This window comes from Apis mellifera, linkage group LG11 (genome assembly GCF_003254395.2).
Source record: "Apis mellifera strain DH4 linkage group LG11, Amel_HAv3.1, whole genome shotgun sequence".
NCBI classification, from domain to species: Eukaryota; Metazoa; Arthropoda; class Insecta; order Hymenoptera; family Apidae; genus Apis; species Apis mellifera.
Window position 1 is genome coordinate 14,108,191 of NC_037648.1, and position 17,006 is coordinate 14,125,196.

General features: G+C 41.1%; 1 protein-coding gene across 9 annotated transcripts in view; it reads right to left on the reverse strand.

The window, feature by feature from the left end:
* Positions 1-17,006, reverse strand: part of LOC410259 (nuclear factor 1 X-type) — a 78,911-nt gene that overhangs the window by 18,917 nt on the left and 42,988 nt on the right. For 5 of the 9 annotated variants that reach the window (XM_026443801.1, XM_006566531.3, XM_016914818.2 and 2 more), the window contains 4 exons: positions 11,277-11,330; positions 10,964-11,062; positions 5,407-5,547; positions 1,613-1,756 (listed from right to left, as the gene is read on the reverse strand). In XM_026443801.1, coding sequence (XP_026299586.1) covers positions 1,613-1,756; positions 5,407-5,547; positions 10,964-11,062; positions 11,277-11,330 — 438 coding nt within the window. The remainder of the gene's footprint in view (positions 1-1,612; positions 1,757-5,406; positions 5,548-10,963; positions 11,063-11,276; positions 11,331-17,006) is intronic. The other 4 variants (XM_006566534.3, XM_006566535.3, XM_026443799.1 and 1 more) reach the window with 4 other exon arrangements.

Sequence of the window (17,006 nt, forward strand, 5' to 3'; positions counted from 1 at the left end):
AAAAAAAATCGATCGTGCGAAAAAGTCTCGTCGAGATCGATTTCTTTCGATTCGGCGGGAAAGGCGGGAAATTCGAAAAATCGAATCGTGGACACCGAGCTCAATCCCTCGTTTTCTTCACGGATCATTCTCGTCGGCGGCGTACAGTGGCGTACGGAAACGGAAGGGAGCGGAGAGGAGGAGGGAGGGAAATTTAAATCCCTCTTTCCCCTCCTTCATCTCGCTCGCTTCCGAAATTCTCGAGGCACGCGATTATCATTAGCATTATCATTATTATTATTATTATTATTGTACTATTGTTGTATTAGTGAACTCGTCAGGCAAAAAAAAAAAAAAAAAAAAAGAAAAATCAAGCGGACAACGAACTGAAGCGCGAGAGACACTGAAGAGATTTTTTTTTTCTTTTTTTTTTTACTTCTCTTATCATTATCATCATTATCATTATCTCTGGTGGCAATTTTCATTTGGGATTGGTGGACGGAATAAACAGAGACGTATGTATGTATATATATATAGAGAGAGAAAAAGAGAGATGATGTATACACGTGTTGGGGGGCAGGGTGGGGGTGGAGAGAAAGTTAGATATGTTAACTAGGGGGGAGGTGGGTGGTTGAGACGAAAGATTTCAAAGGGGATGAAGGCACGAGATATCGCAAATCCCCTTTGGACAGTCTTCTTGTGCTCTTTGTGTCTTTAGGACCCTCGTCGACTTCCGGTCTGGCGAGTAGTATGCAGAGTACTTACAGAGTACAGGACTTTCCCCCGTTAATAAAACGCTACGTTAAGAAAAAGAAAACTCGTTTTTTTTTTCGTAACTATGCATGTGCATGTACTTTTTTTTCCCCTTCTGTTAGAAGGGTTGAAAATATTTTTTTTTTTTTTAGGGGATGGAGGGTGATCTCTTGAACGCGAGAACGAGTGAAAGATTCGTTCTACACGGGCGATTCTTTTTTTTTTATTATTATTATAGATGGATCTGATCGTTAAAAATTGGAAAATTTTACTTAAGCAAAGAAGCGCGAAATTAACTAATTGACTGGCTCGAAGGCAGTCCATTAGAGAAAAAGTGTCTGTAATGGAATCTTTTCCAGTTTTCTAATTGGTCCCAAAAAATGGGGTCCAAGTTATGTAATTAAGACGCCTCCAATTGATCCTCGCGGTAATTAGATTTATTTAGGCTGATGGAGGATCTCTCTCGCAGGTTTCTCACAGTGGAAAATTCCAAATTACGGCAGAAAATAAAAATAAAAATTCTTTTTTCCATCTAACATATAATTTCTTCTTTCTAATATTTATTAATTATATTAATTATATTATAATATTATTCTAATATTTATTAGAAAGAAGAAATTATATGTTAGATGGAAAAAAGAATTTTTATTTTCATTGTTAGAAAGAAAAAAGAGAGAAAAAAAAATTTAAATCGCAAAAATACTTATAAAAAATTATAAAAAATAAAAACCCGGAGAGATTCCAGACGTGTAGATATAATCCACCAGCCGTGTTAGATCGAATTCGAGTCGACAGCTTCTTAACCACGTTGCGCTCGGCACGTTATTATATTTACGAGATATATGGAGAGAAAAAAGGGATCGCTTTTATCGGCACATACCCGTCTGCGAGTGCGGCGAGTCCATTCCACGGTGGCCATCCTCGGGCCTGAGCACCGGCGAGAATGTCGGCGCGCTCGACACGGATACCGTCGGAGGCTTTTCAGTCTTGTCGTTCCTTATGAGCTGATGCACCGGTGGCGGGCCTGCGAAAGACAAGAAATATTCAAATAATCAACACAAATTTGATACGAAAGCGGAGAAAGTAAATAATAATACAATCCTAGGAATTTTTCTAGTTTTACGTGTAACTCGGACCGCTGGGGACTTTTAGTAACTTTTCACTTAAAACATTCTAGGCTAGGAATTTTTGCTCGATACAAGTTGGAGATACGAATTGAAATTATTCTATAATTCTAAGTTTCCGTTTTTCCTCCGAGATTCAAAGTAGATTCTAGGGAAATTTTTCTAGGATCACAGCTTCGAGTTTGTAATAAAATTCCTGACATCTTGGAAGGATCGTTTCGTTCGAAATAGCAATTTTCTATTTGTTTCTGATACGAGTAATGCGCGAGAGAGAACATGCATCGAGAGATCGGGGTCGATCTGTGAGGGGAGGGGAGGAGGCAGGCATCCCTGCCCCCCCCTACTTCATATTCTCCTCTGCATCATCCGCATTGAAACGAGGTAACAAAGAAGGTAAAAGTATCTCCCTTTCACGAAGATATTTCCGTCTTCTTTGAATATTCAAACCGAAAATTCTACACACAATTCTCCAACCAAATTGTACAGCACGTTGCTCGTTAATTGTTATTATGAGCAGCGTGTCTCCCTCGAACTCGAACAACCCAATTTCTCAATTCTATCTACTTTAAAATCCTTCCGATAAAAATATTCGAAATGATTATTTCAATCCTGTTCCATATTCGATTTCAAACAAAATTTATATTTTCGAGCGTTTCATCGCTCATTTAACATCCACTTTTCTAAAAAAAAATTAAAAAAATTAAAAATCATCGTATTTAGATATATATTCGAGCAGGATAAACGAACAACTCTGATCTTCTGAGAAAAAAAAAAAATTCATCCTATTTTCTATCGCTCTATAAAAAAAAAAAAAAAAATACGAAAATTACAGGATAAATGAACAACTCTGATCTTCTAAGAAAAAAAAAAAATTCATCCTATTTTCTATCGCTCTATAAAAAAAAAAAAAATACGAAAATTACAGGATAAATGAACAACTCTGATCTTCTAAGAAAAAAAAAAAAAAATTCATCCTATTTTCTATCGCTCTATAAAAAAAAAAAAAAATACGACATCCACGATAAACGAGTCTCTGATCAAAAAATAAATAAATAAAATGACGATCAAATTTATTTAAAATTAATAAAAATTCCACCTCGGAGAAAGAAAGACGCCTCTCCTTTTCTTCTTTTTTTCCAAAGGAGAGGGGAGGAGCGCGAGGTTCGTTCTTGCGCGGCCAATAAAATTAGCCTCGTTCACAATAAACGTTGCGGCGGCAGGCAACGATATTTACGCCGCCTGTTAATTTAACGACAATACAGTCAATCAAGTGTCCCGTTCCCGCGCCATAAAGCCAAACGTATGTATGATAAAAAGGGAGCAGCGAACCAGGGGAGGGGGGAGGGGTTGGCCCCGGTCCAGCTATGCTTATTGCCGGAATTTTTCCACCCAACCCCTTCTAACTCCCTCCCCTTCGCCCCCCTGTATTTCTGCGTGCGAGCGCGCGCGCGCGCGCGAGCTTTCGTTTCGCTCGAGAAAGTGGTCATTTTGTCCCGTCGTAAAAATCCCGTCTATCCGGCCCCCTTCCTTCCGCAAAGTAAACTTTCCGCCTCCCCCCACCACCCACCGTCCCCTTCTCGCTCCTCCTCCGTCCCCCTCCCTCCCCTCCGTTCAAAAGTCTTAACTCGGTTCGCCTTCCTCCCCCCTCCCACGCCCCAACGTCGTACGTTTCCTCAACTCTTCGTTCGATTCCTCATCCTATTCCACCTAATTGAATATACTTTGCGAATATACTTTCCGCGATTTCGAGAGGGGTTGCAAGGGGGATGGGGGATGTAGAGGGATGTAATGCAATTTTTCGGAAAAAAATTCAACAGAGTTCGAAGAAGTAGAGAAATTAGGAAATTAGAAACACGCACGCATTACTTTCGCGGGTTATAATATATTAGATTTCGATCTCTGTCCAATCTCGTTCTCTCTTTCTTTTTTTCCTTTTTTTCTCCTCCTTTGTCCGTTTCGAAAAAGGAAGAGGCTCGATTCCTGTTTCCGCGTCCGCCGATTTTACGCGGCGCGTGGAGGAGGGACGGTTATCGTTTGATCGATGAGGGATGGGAAAAAGTGGAAAAAAAGAGAGAGAGAGAGAGAGGAAATGATCTATGGAACGCTGAGCAAAGTAGATCCCGATAACAAAGGACCGCGCGATAAGCCGGCAGGATGAGATTGGAGAGAGAGAGAGATAGAAAGAAAGAAAAAAAAAAAGGAATCCTGAACCATTGGGAATTTGTTACTCGAGCCCGCGAGTAAGGTGAATTCGATTCAATTCTGGCAACCTTGTTGGTGAAACGTTACACGTTACGAATTTATTATTATCGTTGTTATTGTTGTTGTAGAGGGACGAAAGTATATACACGTGTAAGTATTTTCTCTCTCTCTTTATAAAATGTACATCGTTAATAATAAATTTTTCATATATATATATATTTTGACGTCTGTATACTTTATATTTTGTCATCGATATACAACTAACGTAAATCTATCCGTCCGTTTCAACTTCGTTCAATATTACATTTCATTGTTTCAACATTATCCTTACTGTATATTCTCTCTCGAAATGCGTTGTCGTCCCAACGTATAAACGGAACGATCGGGCGAGACTCCCCCCACCCCGTCGTCCTCATAAGAACGAAGTGCTTACGGAAACGTATTCTTTATTACGCGAATACGCGTATCGTGCATTTTTACGGGAGGCGCGTCGATTCCGCATAGTTGGTAGCCGGTGTCCTCGAACGGAGTTAATTTTAGTGGGCGCGTAGAAAAACGATATAAAAATACCGTGTGAAATCGCGGTTTCGCAAACGCGGCGGCGGACACGGGAGTGTGGGTGCGCGTGGCGGAGGGCAGGGAGGGGGTGAAGGGGTGCATCGTACCGTGACGCAATGGCGACCGATTGCAACGTGGACACTATTCCGAAAAAAGGAGCGGGATCGGGACGAGGCTCGGAATTTTCGAGCCGTCAATTTCGCCAATTTCTCATCTCCCCCGAAAACACGACGCTTCGAGAAGCGCGATATTTCCAATTTTTTCTCGGGGAGACTCGAAACGTAGAATATTTCTCAACTCGTGTAACGAATTTTTCGAATAATCTAACGCAACCGCTTCAAAAGTGTCCTCGCACGAGTCGCAAGAAAAAGTTGTTACCTTCCAATTCCAGCTAACCTAATCTAATCTAATCTAGTCCCAACTCCTAAAAAAGATCTTTATTAATCTCTCTCTCTCTCTTCCTCCTTCAACCTCGAATCTCAACTGACCACGGATAATAATAAATACCTAGATACGTATCTAGCTACGTCTCTCTCGCATGACGTCGTTCACGTGTGCCATCGCTCGGGAAAAAAAGAAAGGAAGGAAGAAAGAAAGAGAGAGAGAGAGAGAAGGAGACAGCGAGCGGCGCGCGAGCGGCGAGAAAGAGAGAGACGGAGTAGAACCGGGTGACAGCGCCGTGCATCCACACTAAAAATAAGGACGAAACGTAGAGAGAGAGAGAGAGAGAGAGAGAGAGAGAGAGAGAGAAAGACAGAAAGAGAAAGAGAGAGAGAGTTTTGAAACTTACTGAAGCTAGCCGCTGGCTGAGCATGATCCGCGGCCGTGGCTGCGGACGGAGGGGTGTAGCTGCTGCAGTAGTACGGCGGGTGCTCTATTTTGATCGCGTTTATTTGAGGCTGCATGTCGCTGAGGTCATGCAGTATGGACGCTGAAACCAGACACACATTAGCGGTTACGGATCCTCGCGCGTTCGTACGTCATCCGTTTTTCTCCTCCTCGCTCGAGTCTGAGTCTGAGTCGTCGTCTTGGTCGTCGTCTTGCTCGTCGTTTTCGTCCAATTGCGCTCTCGATTCCCCCGAGGAAATCGCACTTCCGCGCGTTTCCCTCCTTCGAGAACCTTCCCCCCTCCCCTTTATCTTTCGAAAGGAAATTTTTTTTCCCCCACTTAACCGAGTTTTCTTATATTATATTCTTCAGAATATCCATGATAACGCGTCCCCTCCCTTTCTCGTCTCGTTTCGAACTTATCGAAACCATAACGCGAAAATTTTTTCCATACACATATATATACGATTTAAAATTCCAAAACGGGTTAAAATCGCGCGAAATAAAATTTCTAGGATATCGAATCTAAAAAAAAAAAAATATATATATATATATATTTATTATAAACTCGCTCCACGAAACACTACGATTTACCGACCGAGGATAACAATCTCCCTTAATCCGTTCCAAGATCCACCGCCCGATCAAACCATTCCCCACGGACGATTTAATACCTCCAATTATCCGTCGATTCCTCTCTAAATCGTGTTGCCTGTCGTGAAGTCGCGCGAACCGTGGGGGCCACAGAGAGAGAGAGAGAGAGAGAGAGAGAGAGAGAGAGAGAGAGAGAGAGAGATAGAGATAGAGATAGAGACAGATACACACAGGGAAATAGAGAGAGAGAGAGAGAGGGAGATCGGTTAATTAATCGCGGTGCCGGCCATTAGAATACGCTCCAGTTACACGTTGCGCTGAATCAGCGCCACCGTAAAATAATAGGATTCCAGTTTGTCGCAGTTGGCGACGCGTAAATATAGGGATCTCCCCGTTGGAACGACGGTCAACGACCAATTAGGTTGAGCTAGTGCCGTGGAATTTGCATCTTGTGTAAGCGACTCGGCCTCGTAATGCTCGCGAACCTCGACCCACCCCCTCTCGCCCACCGTTGAGATCCTTGCTGGAGAATATATACATATATATATATATATATATATATATATATATATATATATATGAAATATATATATATATATATATATATATATATAGGAGGAAATTATCGTTTCGAAAATTTTTCTCGATCTTTTTTTCGATACAGTTTTCTTTTCAACGAGTCAATGAGTATGTACAATTCTGAAGAAAAGATATATATAATCGTAAAGTGGTTTATTAGTATATACCACTTTTGATTCTTCGTTGAAAATAAGGAACCGTTGAGATCCTTGCTGGAGAATTTGTACATATATATATATATATTTGTACATATATACATATATTTGTACATATATACATATATTTGTACATATATATATATATATATAGGAGGAAATTATCGTTTCGAAAATTTTTCTCGATCTTTTTTTCGATACAGTTTTCTTTTCAACGAGTGTGTACAAGTAATTCTGAAGAAAAGATATAATCGTAAAGTGGTTTATTAGTATATACCACTTTTGATTCTTCGTTGAAAATAAGGAAAGAAACATTTTCGAAGCCTCTCCTCTCAGCCCCGGAAATCCTCGGAAAGAGGTTCTCCACGGCGAACAAAAGATTCTTTGCGCCACTTTTTTTCCAATTCCACGTCTCTCTCTCCCTCTCTCTCTCTCTCTCTCTCTCTCTCTCCTCTCGATCATCGTTTCCCCATCAATCTCGATACCGCATCGAGGCCGAGGACCGCACGAGGGGGGTTAAACGTCCGACAATGGCTCGCCCCTAACGAATTTTTTTTCCCTTTCCCCCCCCCCCCCCCAAAGTTAGCCAACTGGTTCTCTTCGTTGGAAGGGAAGAGAGAGAGAGAGAGAGAGAGAGAAACGGTGGATTCGACCGGTGGAAAGGAAGGGAAAAAAAAAGACGAGATAAAAAGAGGGAGAGGAGGAGGGGGGGGGGGGAGAAGGAGGAAGAATCAGTGTCCCGACGCCCGCGCGCGATTTTCCACCAATTTTTTTTCCCAACCTCCCTCGGATACGTCACTGGTTTTTTGTCAACAATGCGCCTGCACGTGCACGTGTGTACGGCTCGAATACTCGGAGGGAAAATGGTAGTAGGCCCGCAGGGGGGCCAGCCAGTATTTTCCAGGCATTTTTCTCTCTCTCTCTCTCTCTCTCGATCTCGGTCTCTCGAGCGCAGCGCGATGTGAGGCACGTACGGTGGAGAATAAAAAAAGGGGAGAAAGGAGAAGAAAAAAAAAAAGGGGGCGCAATTTTCGCGGGGGGAAGGAGGCGTGTGATGTGAAATAGAGAAGAATATCCTGTCGGTGGTGATGGTTGGGGACGTGCAAAGACGGGACGGCGTAATAGAAACACGCCACCCCTTCGGGGGAGAGGTGGGATGATTTCGGTTGCGGAATTTCGAAGATTGGGTGGGAATAAATATGTAGAGAAGAGAGATTGGATGGAGCGAATTGTTACTTTCTTGTTTATTAATTGATCTTCAAACTTTTCTCGATCGTGTTTCCACGATGATAAAATAGAGGATGAAGGTGAAGATTTTTTAAATGAAGATTAAAACGAATTCTTCTCGAATATGATGAAATTGAATAAGATGAAGACTTCGTTTAAACATCTTCAAACTCGTTCAGACTCAATTAAAACGTGTTTCTTGGTCAATATTTTCGATGTTTTAAATAAAACGCATGATTCAACATGAAATTGAAGAAGAAGATTTCATTCAAACATCTTCAAACTCGTCCTGACTCGGTTAAAATGTTTCTCGTTCGATATTTTCGATGTTTTAAATAAAACGCACGATTCAACGTGAAATTGAAGAAGAAGACTTTGTTCAAACATCTTCAAACTCGTCCTGACTCGGTTAAAACGTGTTTCTCGTTCGATATTTTCGATGTTTTAAATAAAACGCATAATTCAATATGAAATTGAAGATGAAAACTGATCCTGACTCGATTAAAATTCTTGAATAAAACGTGTTTCGATATTTTCGATATCACAAATAAAACGCACGATTGAAAATGATGAAATTGAAGATTAACATTTTGTTCAAACATCTTCAAACTCGTTCAAACTCGATTAAAATGTATTTCTCGTTCGATATTTTCGATGTTTCAAATAAAACGCATGATCCAACATGAAATTGAAAATGAAGACTTTGTTCAAATATCTTCCTCTCGTCCTGACTCGATTAAAATAAATTCTTGAATAAAACGTGTTTCGATATTTTCGATATCACAAATAAAACGCACAATCTAACGATAATAAAATTAAAGATGAAGACTTTGTTCAAACATCTTCAAACTCGTCCTGACTCAATTAAAATAAATTCTTGAATAAAATGTGTTTCGATATTTTCCATATTTCGATATCACAAATAAAACGATCCAAAGAAATGAAATTGAAGAAGAAGACTTTGTTCAAACATCTTCAAACTTGTCCTGACTCGATTAAAACGTGTTTCGATATTTTCCATGTCACAAATAAAATACACGATTTAATAAAATTGAAGACGAACTAATCTCTTAACCTTATCCTCCTTATCCTCGAAAAGCCTTTAAAGTAAAAAATTCTCGTATTAGAAACCACCGATGATGTTTCCTGTGTTTCTCGATTAGAAGAGAGTGGCATTAGAAAAAAAAGGAAAAAAAAAAGCGTTCGATCGAGTTGCAAAGATCGGCAGAAGGGAGAGCTGGCTCATCGGGAGGGGGAGGGGAGGCAGAGGCGAGAGAAAGAGAGGCTGCGAGGCTCTCTCAGCATAGCCTCTGAGGCCGTGAGCATTGTTCCCCGTCTATTAATACACCAGGTTGCAGCATACTAATCTCCTGCAACGGTGACGCGAGGAGCGGCGGGGAGAGAGTGGCAAAAGGAGGAGGAGGAGGAGGGGGAGGAGGAAGAGTGGAAGAGTGCAGATGCATACGTCGAGGCGTTTCGAGGCTCGCGCCGCTTCTCAATACGCGTTCCCCTGCCCTATTATTCCATTTAGTGCACGCGTGCCACGATGCCTCTCCCTTCGAGAGCCCGAAATGAAAATGAATTTCGAAACGATTCACGAAAATCGACTCTACCTTCCCCCCTTCTTTCGCCTTTCTCTCCAAGAGAAAACCAAGAAAGAAAGAAACGGACCTTCTCTACGTGTTCCCTCGAAGCCTGGCGAGAAGTAGGAGAAGAAATTTGAAGATGTTTGAGATTGTTTGAGAATGTTTGAAGTGCCCATTTCCTCGTCTCTCTTCAAGAAAACACGTTCCCCTTATTTATCACTTAAAACAGGGCAGTTTTGACATTGTTTGAGAATGTTTGACGAAGTTTGAACAAGCTCGAATCGATCGTTTACGATTCGTTTCTCTTGAACACGTTCGAGGCGACAGATTTTCGATGAATTTTCGAAAAAGAAAAAAAGAAAAAACACGTTCGAGCTTCCTTTCAAACGATCCTCTCTAGAGCGGTTCTTGGCCGCGCGGGAATTATCGGTGACTAATAGAGAAAGAAACGAGGGGATTGGCAATATAACGGCTTCTGTATATGCTCGTGACGGAAATTGGCAGACAATGTCGGGCAATAACACTCGGTTTCACCTGTTCTGTATCGATGGGACGTGCTTGGAGAAGCTTGTTGGCAACCTTGACCCCTACCAACCCAACTCGCTCCCTCGCTTTTCTCCGCCCGTCCCTGTTTTTCTTTCTCTTCTTCTTCTTCTGCTCAAACACCGAATAACAAGGATTCTAAATTTACGATTTCAAAAATTCTCTCCTTCGTTCGATAGTTGGGATTGGTAAATGTCTGCATAACAAGTGGCAAGCCTCTAATAAGTCGCACGAGAGATCGCTCTTTCCCGGAGATCGGATTACAACGCAGCCTCACTCTCCGCCCCTGCGCGTTGGACTAACGCGCAAACGCGTGCCAATCGTTCATCGGGTCCTTGATAGAGGGAAAGAGCGGTGAAGTGGTCCCAGGTATGCCGAAAGGATAACCGACGAGTCGAGTGGGGAATCGCGTTCCAATCCTCTAATAATAACCTCCCGTTCCCCTCCTCGAACGATAAATCGGCATCGATGAAAAACGACGAGACGAGACGAGACGAGATAGATATCGGTCGTCGTACGCATCGCGGAGCGAGTTTTTCTTCTTTTCTCTTCCTCCTACTTCATCATCGCGAGGATGCTTTCAAAAAGTTTCCCAGATATCGACTCTCAAATTGCGATTACCTTTCGAAAGCATCCGTTTCACAAAATATCCTTCTTCTCCGTTCCTCTCTCACAATTCTTTTGTTAAATTTTTGTTTTTGGAAAGAGAGCGAGACAGAGAGAGAGAGATTTATTTTAATACACAAACCCGTCTTTTTTTCAATACCATGCGTTGGATGATGAAAAAGAAGAGGATATAAGTTCGTTGTTACTTATTATTTATTTATCGCCGTACCTTTTGAAAGCATCCAAAGCTCCTTCGAGCTGAAGACACCTGTCGCTAGTATCGTGTCATTGCAGACAACACCGTTATATAGTTCGTGGTAGCCTGCACCTGGGAACAGAAGCCCAGAGAACGGCAATGAGGCGTCGCCCATTCGTCCCATTAAAAAAAGACGCGAGAGTATTTCGTTTCGAACCGAATGAAAAATTCCAAAATTTTTCTCTTTTTTTTTTTTCTCTCCTTTCCATGTTGGAAAGCGACCGACAGAGACAGATAAACAGATAAGACACTTTTTATAAACATTTTTTCCCTCCCCCCCCTTTACCTTTTCGCCGCCTCTCCTCCTCCTTGCTCGCGTTGCAGATACCGTTTAGCACCTCTGTAACAATAGAAACAAAACGATTCACTTTGGATTAACTTCTTCTCTAAAATATCTCCTCTCTCTCTCTCTCTCTCTTTAATTCCCCTCCAAAAACTCTATTTTCAATCCCTCGTTCGAAAAGAGAGAAAGAGAGAAAGAGACAGACAGATAAATAGTTAGAGAAAGAAAGAGAGAGAGATAATCAGAGAGAGAGAGAGAGAGAGAGAGAGAGAGAGAGAGAGAGAGAGAGAGAGAGAGAGAGAGAGAGAGAGATAATCAGAGAGAGAGAGATAGTCAGAGAGATAGTCAGAGAGATAGTCAGAGAGAGAGAGAGAGAGAGAGAGAGAGAGAGAGAGAGAGAGAGAGAGAGAGAGAGAGAGAGATAAATAATCAGAGAGAGAGAGAGAGAGAGAGAGAGAGAGAGAGAGAGAGAGAGAGAGAGAGAGAGAGAGAGAGAGAGAGAGAGAGAGAGAGAGAGAGATAGTCAGAGAGACAGTCAGAGAGAGAGAGAGAGAGAGAGAGAGAGAGAGAGAGAGAGAGAGAGTCAGAGAGAGAGATAAATATATATATATATATATATATATATATATATATATATATATAGAGAGAGAGAGAGAGAGAGAGAGAGAGAGAGAGAGAGACCGATTCGGGATTCCCCCGAATCTGTAACAATAGAAACGAAACGATTCACTTTGGATTAACTTCTTCTCCAAAATATTCTCTCTCTCTCTCTCTCTCTTTAATTCCCCTCCAAAAACTCTATTTTCAATCCCTCGTTCGAATCGAAGAGAGAGAAAAAGAGAGAGAGAGAGAGAGAGAGAGAGAGAGAGAGAGAGAGGGAGGGAGGCCGATTCAGGATTCCCCCGAATCTGAAAATTGCCAGAAACGGGAGAGTCGAGTGTATATATAATAATATATATACCCCTCCCTTCCTTCCCCCGAGTCGACAAATCCCATCTCACCTTCGCTGTCACACACGGTGTTTTATATCTTGCCGGCAACTTACGCAAATCTCATTACGCAACATATCACAGAAATACACGAGAGCCCGGAACGTTCGTGTTCGACTTTTGTCGAAAGAGACAGAGACAGATAGAGAGAGCATGCACCTACGTTGTACGTTGCTTCACGTAAGAACGTTCGTGGTAGTGGAAAAGGAAGGGGGAGAGAGAACGAGAGAGAGAAAGAGAGAGAGAGAGAGAGAGGATGGATTCCTTCTGCGCGGATGGAAATTCGGAAAACTCGTTTCACAATCGTCGCGACACCCTCGATCAACGGCTGCTCGACAACGCCGAAAAACCGACAAACGACCGGTTATAAATAGACGGTTAACAAACATACGTACACTCCTCCGGTTATTTTTAATTGCGACTCAACCTTATATCGGTCCTCGCTTCACCGAACCGATCCCCTTTTTTCTCTCTTTCCGTTCCGCGAGTGTATAATTTAAAGAGAAAAAAAAAAATTATATCGTGAGAAATTAAAATTCCACTCGTCGAGTTGTCCGTCTTTTATCAGATCGAACGAATTTCCAACATCCGTATAGATTTTGTCATTTCGAGACATGTATTTTTGGATATAACACATACGTTTTATGTATATATATATATATATATATATATATATATATATATATATATATATATATATATATATATATATATTTTGCAACGAATAGATGGAGAAAATTGGAGATCGATCGGCAAAATTAGTCGAAGGATTCAAGGGTGAGCGGAAAGAAATATTGGACCCGAGTATCGAATCGTGTTGTTTTCGTTTCGCTAGAGGAATTTATCCGCGTTGAATACGGCTGACAAGAAGACGCGTGATTTTAATGCGCTGTCTATTTCGGTTTAGCCGAACCGAGTCGCATTAAAATTTAGTGTATTTCTTCGAATCGAATTCGCTTCCGCTTCTTCTTCTTCTTCCCTCCTACGAAATATTTTTTTTTCCTTTTTTAATCGAAATTAAAATATTTCGAAATATTAACGAAAAGTAATTTTATCTTAATTCGAGAGTAAAAAAATCGTATTCTTAAATTTTCGAATTTAAATTCCTTAGTAAAGTGGTTAGTTGCAGGTTAACGGGGCAACGAGATCGATTACGACACAACGTGGCGCAGAGGATACTTCAGAGTAGTGTAACAGCAAAATTAGTCGGCCAGTGGTCCGGTGGACAGGTGCGTGCGCGACGCAGAAATTTCAGCGGACACCGATGGACACGCTCGCTCTTGGAACAATAATAGAGAAACGGATCTGTTGACACCGTGAATGCGCGGCCGATTTCGCGGCAATTGCCTCAAGGACGGCAATTACCCGCTTCTCGAATCTTCTCGAAAGATAATATCCGATATTATGATCGAATTAAACGAGAAAGATTCGAAATCCGATCGTTTTAATTTAACGATCGAATTTGGAAAATGGATGAATTACGCGAAACGAGATATATATATACGTATATATTCACGAATGTACGGTATTAATTATAATCGCGCAGCATAAATAACTATAATCCCCCACTTAGAGTCATACTATAAAAGACTAGAACTATCTAATCCACCTTTCCAAGAATTATTAAAAATAGCGAAGAGAATTCGTCTCTGACGTCGTAAACAAATTTCCTCTTTGAGACACCTTGGTAATTCTTTCTTTATTTAAAAAAAAAAAAAAAAAAAATGATCCTTCATTAATCATTTTCAGAGGTCAAATAAAAATATGCGTGTCCCGTTGAAAAGTTTCAAAACTCTTTTTTATTAGAGGGAGAAAAAAAAAAATTAAAAAATCAATACAGGCTATCAGTTAATCACGAGACGCGAAAATATTCAGGTATTCGCGTGGACGCGAATGAAAATCAAACATTGTACGACGAGCGAGCGAGCGAGCGAGAGAGAAAGAGAGAGAGAGCTCGCAACAAGATGTCCGTCGACTATTTATTTATAGAGCGAGCACACATCGGCACGCATGGTCACATGCTCGCGTGCACGGCACACCGATTCGTACACACACTTGCCGAGATACGCGTGAAAACGCGCGGAGCGAGAGTACGCGTACTTGCCCGCGTTTCCCTTGGGAGTGGACGAAAAGTTCGTTTCGAGCGGCCGTTTATTTTGTACTCTGTTTATTTGTTAACGCGAACACCGCTTTCATTGTTTGCAGAAATAATACGATGAAAGTGGCGCGAGAGTGGTTAGGGGAAATAAATTTTGGAAAAGAACGATTTAACCCGTTGAAATTCGAATTTAAAAAATTTCGAAAAGAGATTTACCGAGATTGCACGTGGTTTGTATCGTTGTTAAAAATTTAACGTCTAATTCTTCGAAGAAATTCTGACGAGATCGAATAAAAGAAACATAACCTCAAAAGTTTAATATACGGAATACTTGGAAAGTTTCAAATAAAGAGGGATAAAGAAAGGGAAAAATATAATCTAATTTTTAATACGATTAAATGTATTATCGAAACATGTTATATCAAGAGTTTAAGAACGGAAGGCGGAAGATATTCGTTCCGGTTCGTGCTAGATTATCGAAGTCATACAGCGTGGATTTTCCTGCCGACTTTTCGATGCGGCCCGTCTAAAACGGACCTCGCCTCTGCCGCAGTGGCATCGCGAAAATGCGACGTGTCCGAGAACGACACGCGTCGAGGCACCTGTCCTCTCTCTAACACTTTCATAAGAGACGATGATACTTACGCAACCGACCGGCCGGGCGATATTTAGCTCTTAGGACGAATACGCAGTGTCTCGATTATATACGATTAACCTCTACTTTTCCTTCTTTAGCCTAAATTCGATTCTTTCCAAGGTTCTTTCTCGAGAAAAAATAAAAGTAACGACGATTGCATTACGACAACTCTTCTTTCGAAGAACGAAACGAAGCGAGAAAGATATCGACAGTCCACCATAACCTCAACAATTACACATACCTGAACACTTTCGTATAACCGTTTCTTTTCTCGATCGTTAACGAATACGTTTACAACGAAAAATCCATATTACGGATAGAATTCAAATATTATACGCATCCTTGATCCTATTCGTATTCGTTTTCTCGCGTGTATCCTTCTTCCCTTCTAATGTAATGTATCGTCTATTAGGTCAGTCGAAACGAACGGAGCAAGTGTCTACTTTTAGCATACGTCGACAAGGCGGATAATCCGAAAGGGTCCGAAGTAGCGAAGCCATCGCTATCCACGCCACGCCTTGGCAGCCAGCAAGTTTATATTATTGTGGTATCGTGTATATTTACAGAGGGTTAGGAATTTTTATGATGTTGATCGTTCGTCGCCCGTGTACTGTCGATTCTTCGATAGTTGTGCGCATGCGCGTTTCGAAGCGTGCTGATTCGACGACGACAATTAACTCTCATCCTACAAACCATGTAACCGTTCTACGAGCGATACGATTCTTCTCTAGTTATTTTTTCTCCTCGATACATCTATATCGAATTAATACATCGTTGATGTCATTACGTTTATATTTTAGAACGGAGATAGAAATAGATTTCTTTTTTGAGAATATAATAATAATAATAATACGAGAGATGTTTTTAAGTAAAACTCTTCTGGAAAATTCTTGGAATCGACATAGGGGATTTACGACAAACAAGGATATAAATTTTTCGGATTTAAATCGAGACCTTGAAGCTCGGAAAGTGGAACAACGGGAGGAATAAAAAAGCGGAATACGAAATCTTTTCGAATGAATTCACAAAAGTTGGAAAACTTTGAAATATGGCCGATTCCAAACGAACGAATCTTCGCGTAAAATATGCCGGGGATCTCGAGACTGTCTCGACCATATTAATTGGGTCGCGAAGTTCGCAAAGCGTCTCGCGGTGCTCGCCGCCTAGACGAGTATAAATAAACGCCGATTAAACTGGTTTTTTTTCCGAACGAGTTTTTCGATTTCTCTCGAAATTTCCTGACTCGGTAAAGATTTATCGTCGAGCGAGCTAATAAAAAAAAAAAAAAAAAATAAAGAAAACTTTAAACTGATACTTCATTTGTTCCGTTCCATTTATTCGAGCGTTACATTTACCACATTCGCATCCATTGTACTTTTCATAAAATTCTGCAAAGACTTTTACGATAATCAACTTTGACATACGAATATACAATATTTATTATGATTCCACGGAAATTTATGAACGCAGAAGATAAATATAAATGAACGAATCGTAAATTCCTAAAATTGCACGTGAACGTATATAGATAGAGATAATAGATTAAGCCTCTGGTCGCAAACATACCGCCAATCTCATTAATAGAACAAACGAATCCAGAATCGACGATCGTGTACTTTTCGAGCAGTGATTAACCTTCGATAATAAACATTTTTCCCAAATGGTAATTCATCAAACGCGATCCCGTTTTATTTCCAACGGCAAATAAACTATTTGCGCGTCTAACCTAACCTCCAAATTTTCCGTACGAACCGCCAAACTCCCTATCCCTCCGAACAATATTCACAAACACATATACACACACACACACACAGAATCGAAAAGTCAGCATCCTCTCACAATATCTCTCACAAAATTTCAGACATTTCCATCGAATAACTCGATCCTTCTTTTCAATCACGAACAATTCCAAAATTTCCACACAACGTCTCCGACCGTTGGCTTCTTCTCCACCAACGCCACCTGCGGCCAACGCGACGAAACACGACTCGTCCCGAAAACAAAGAAAC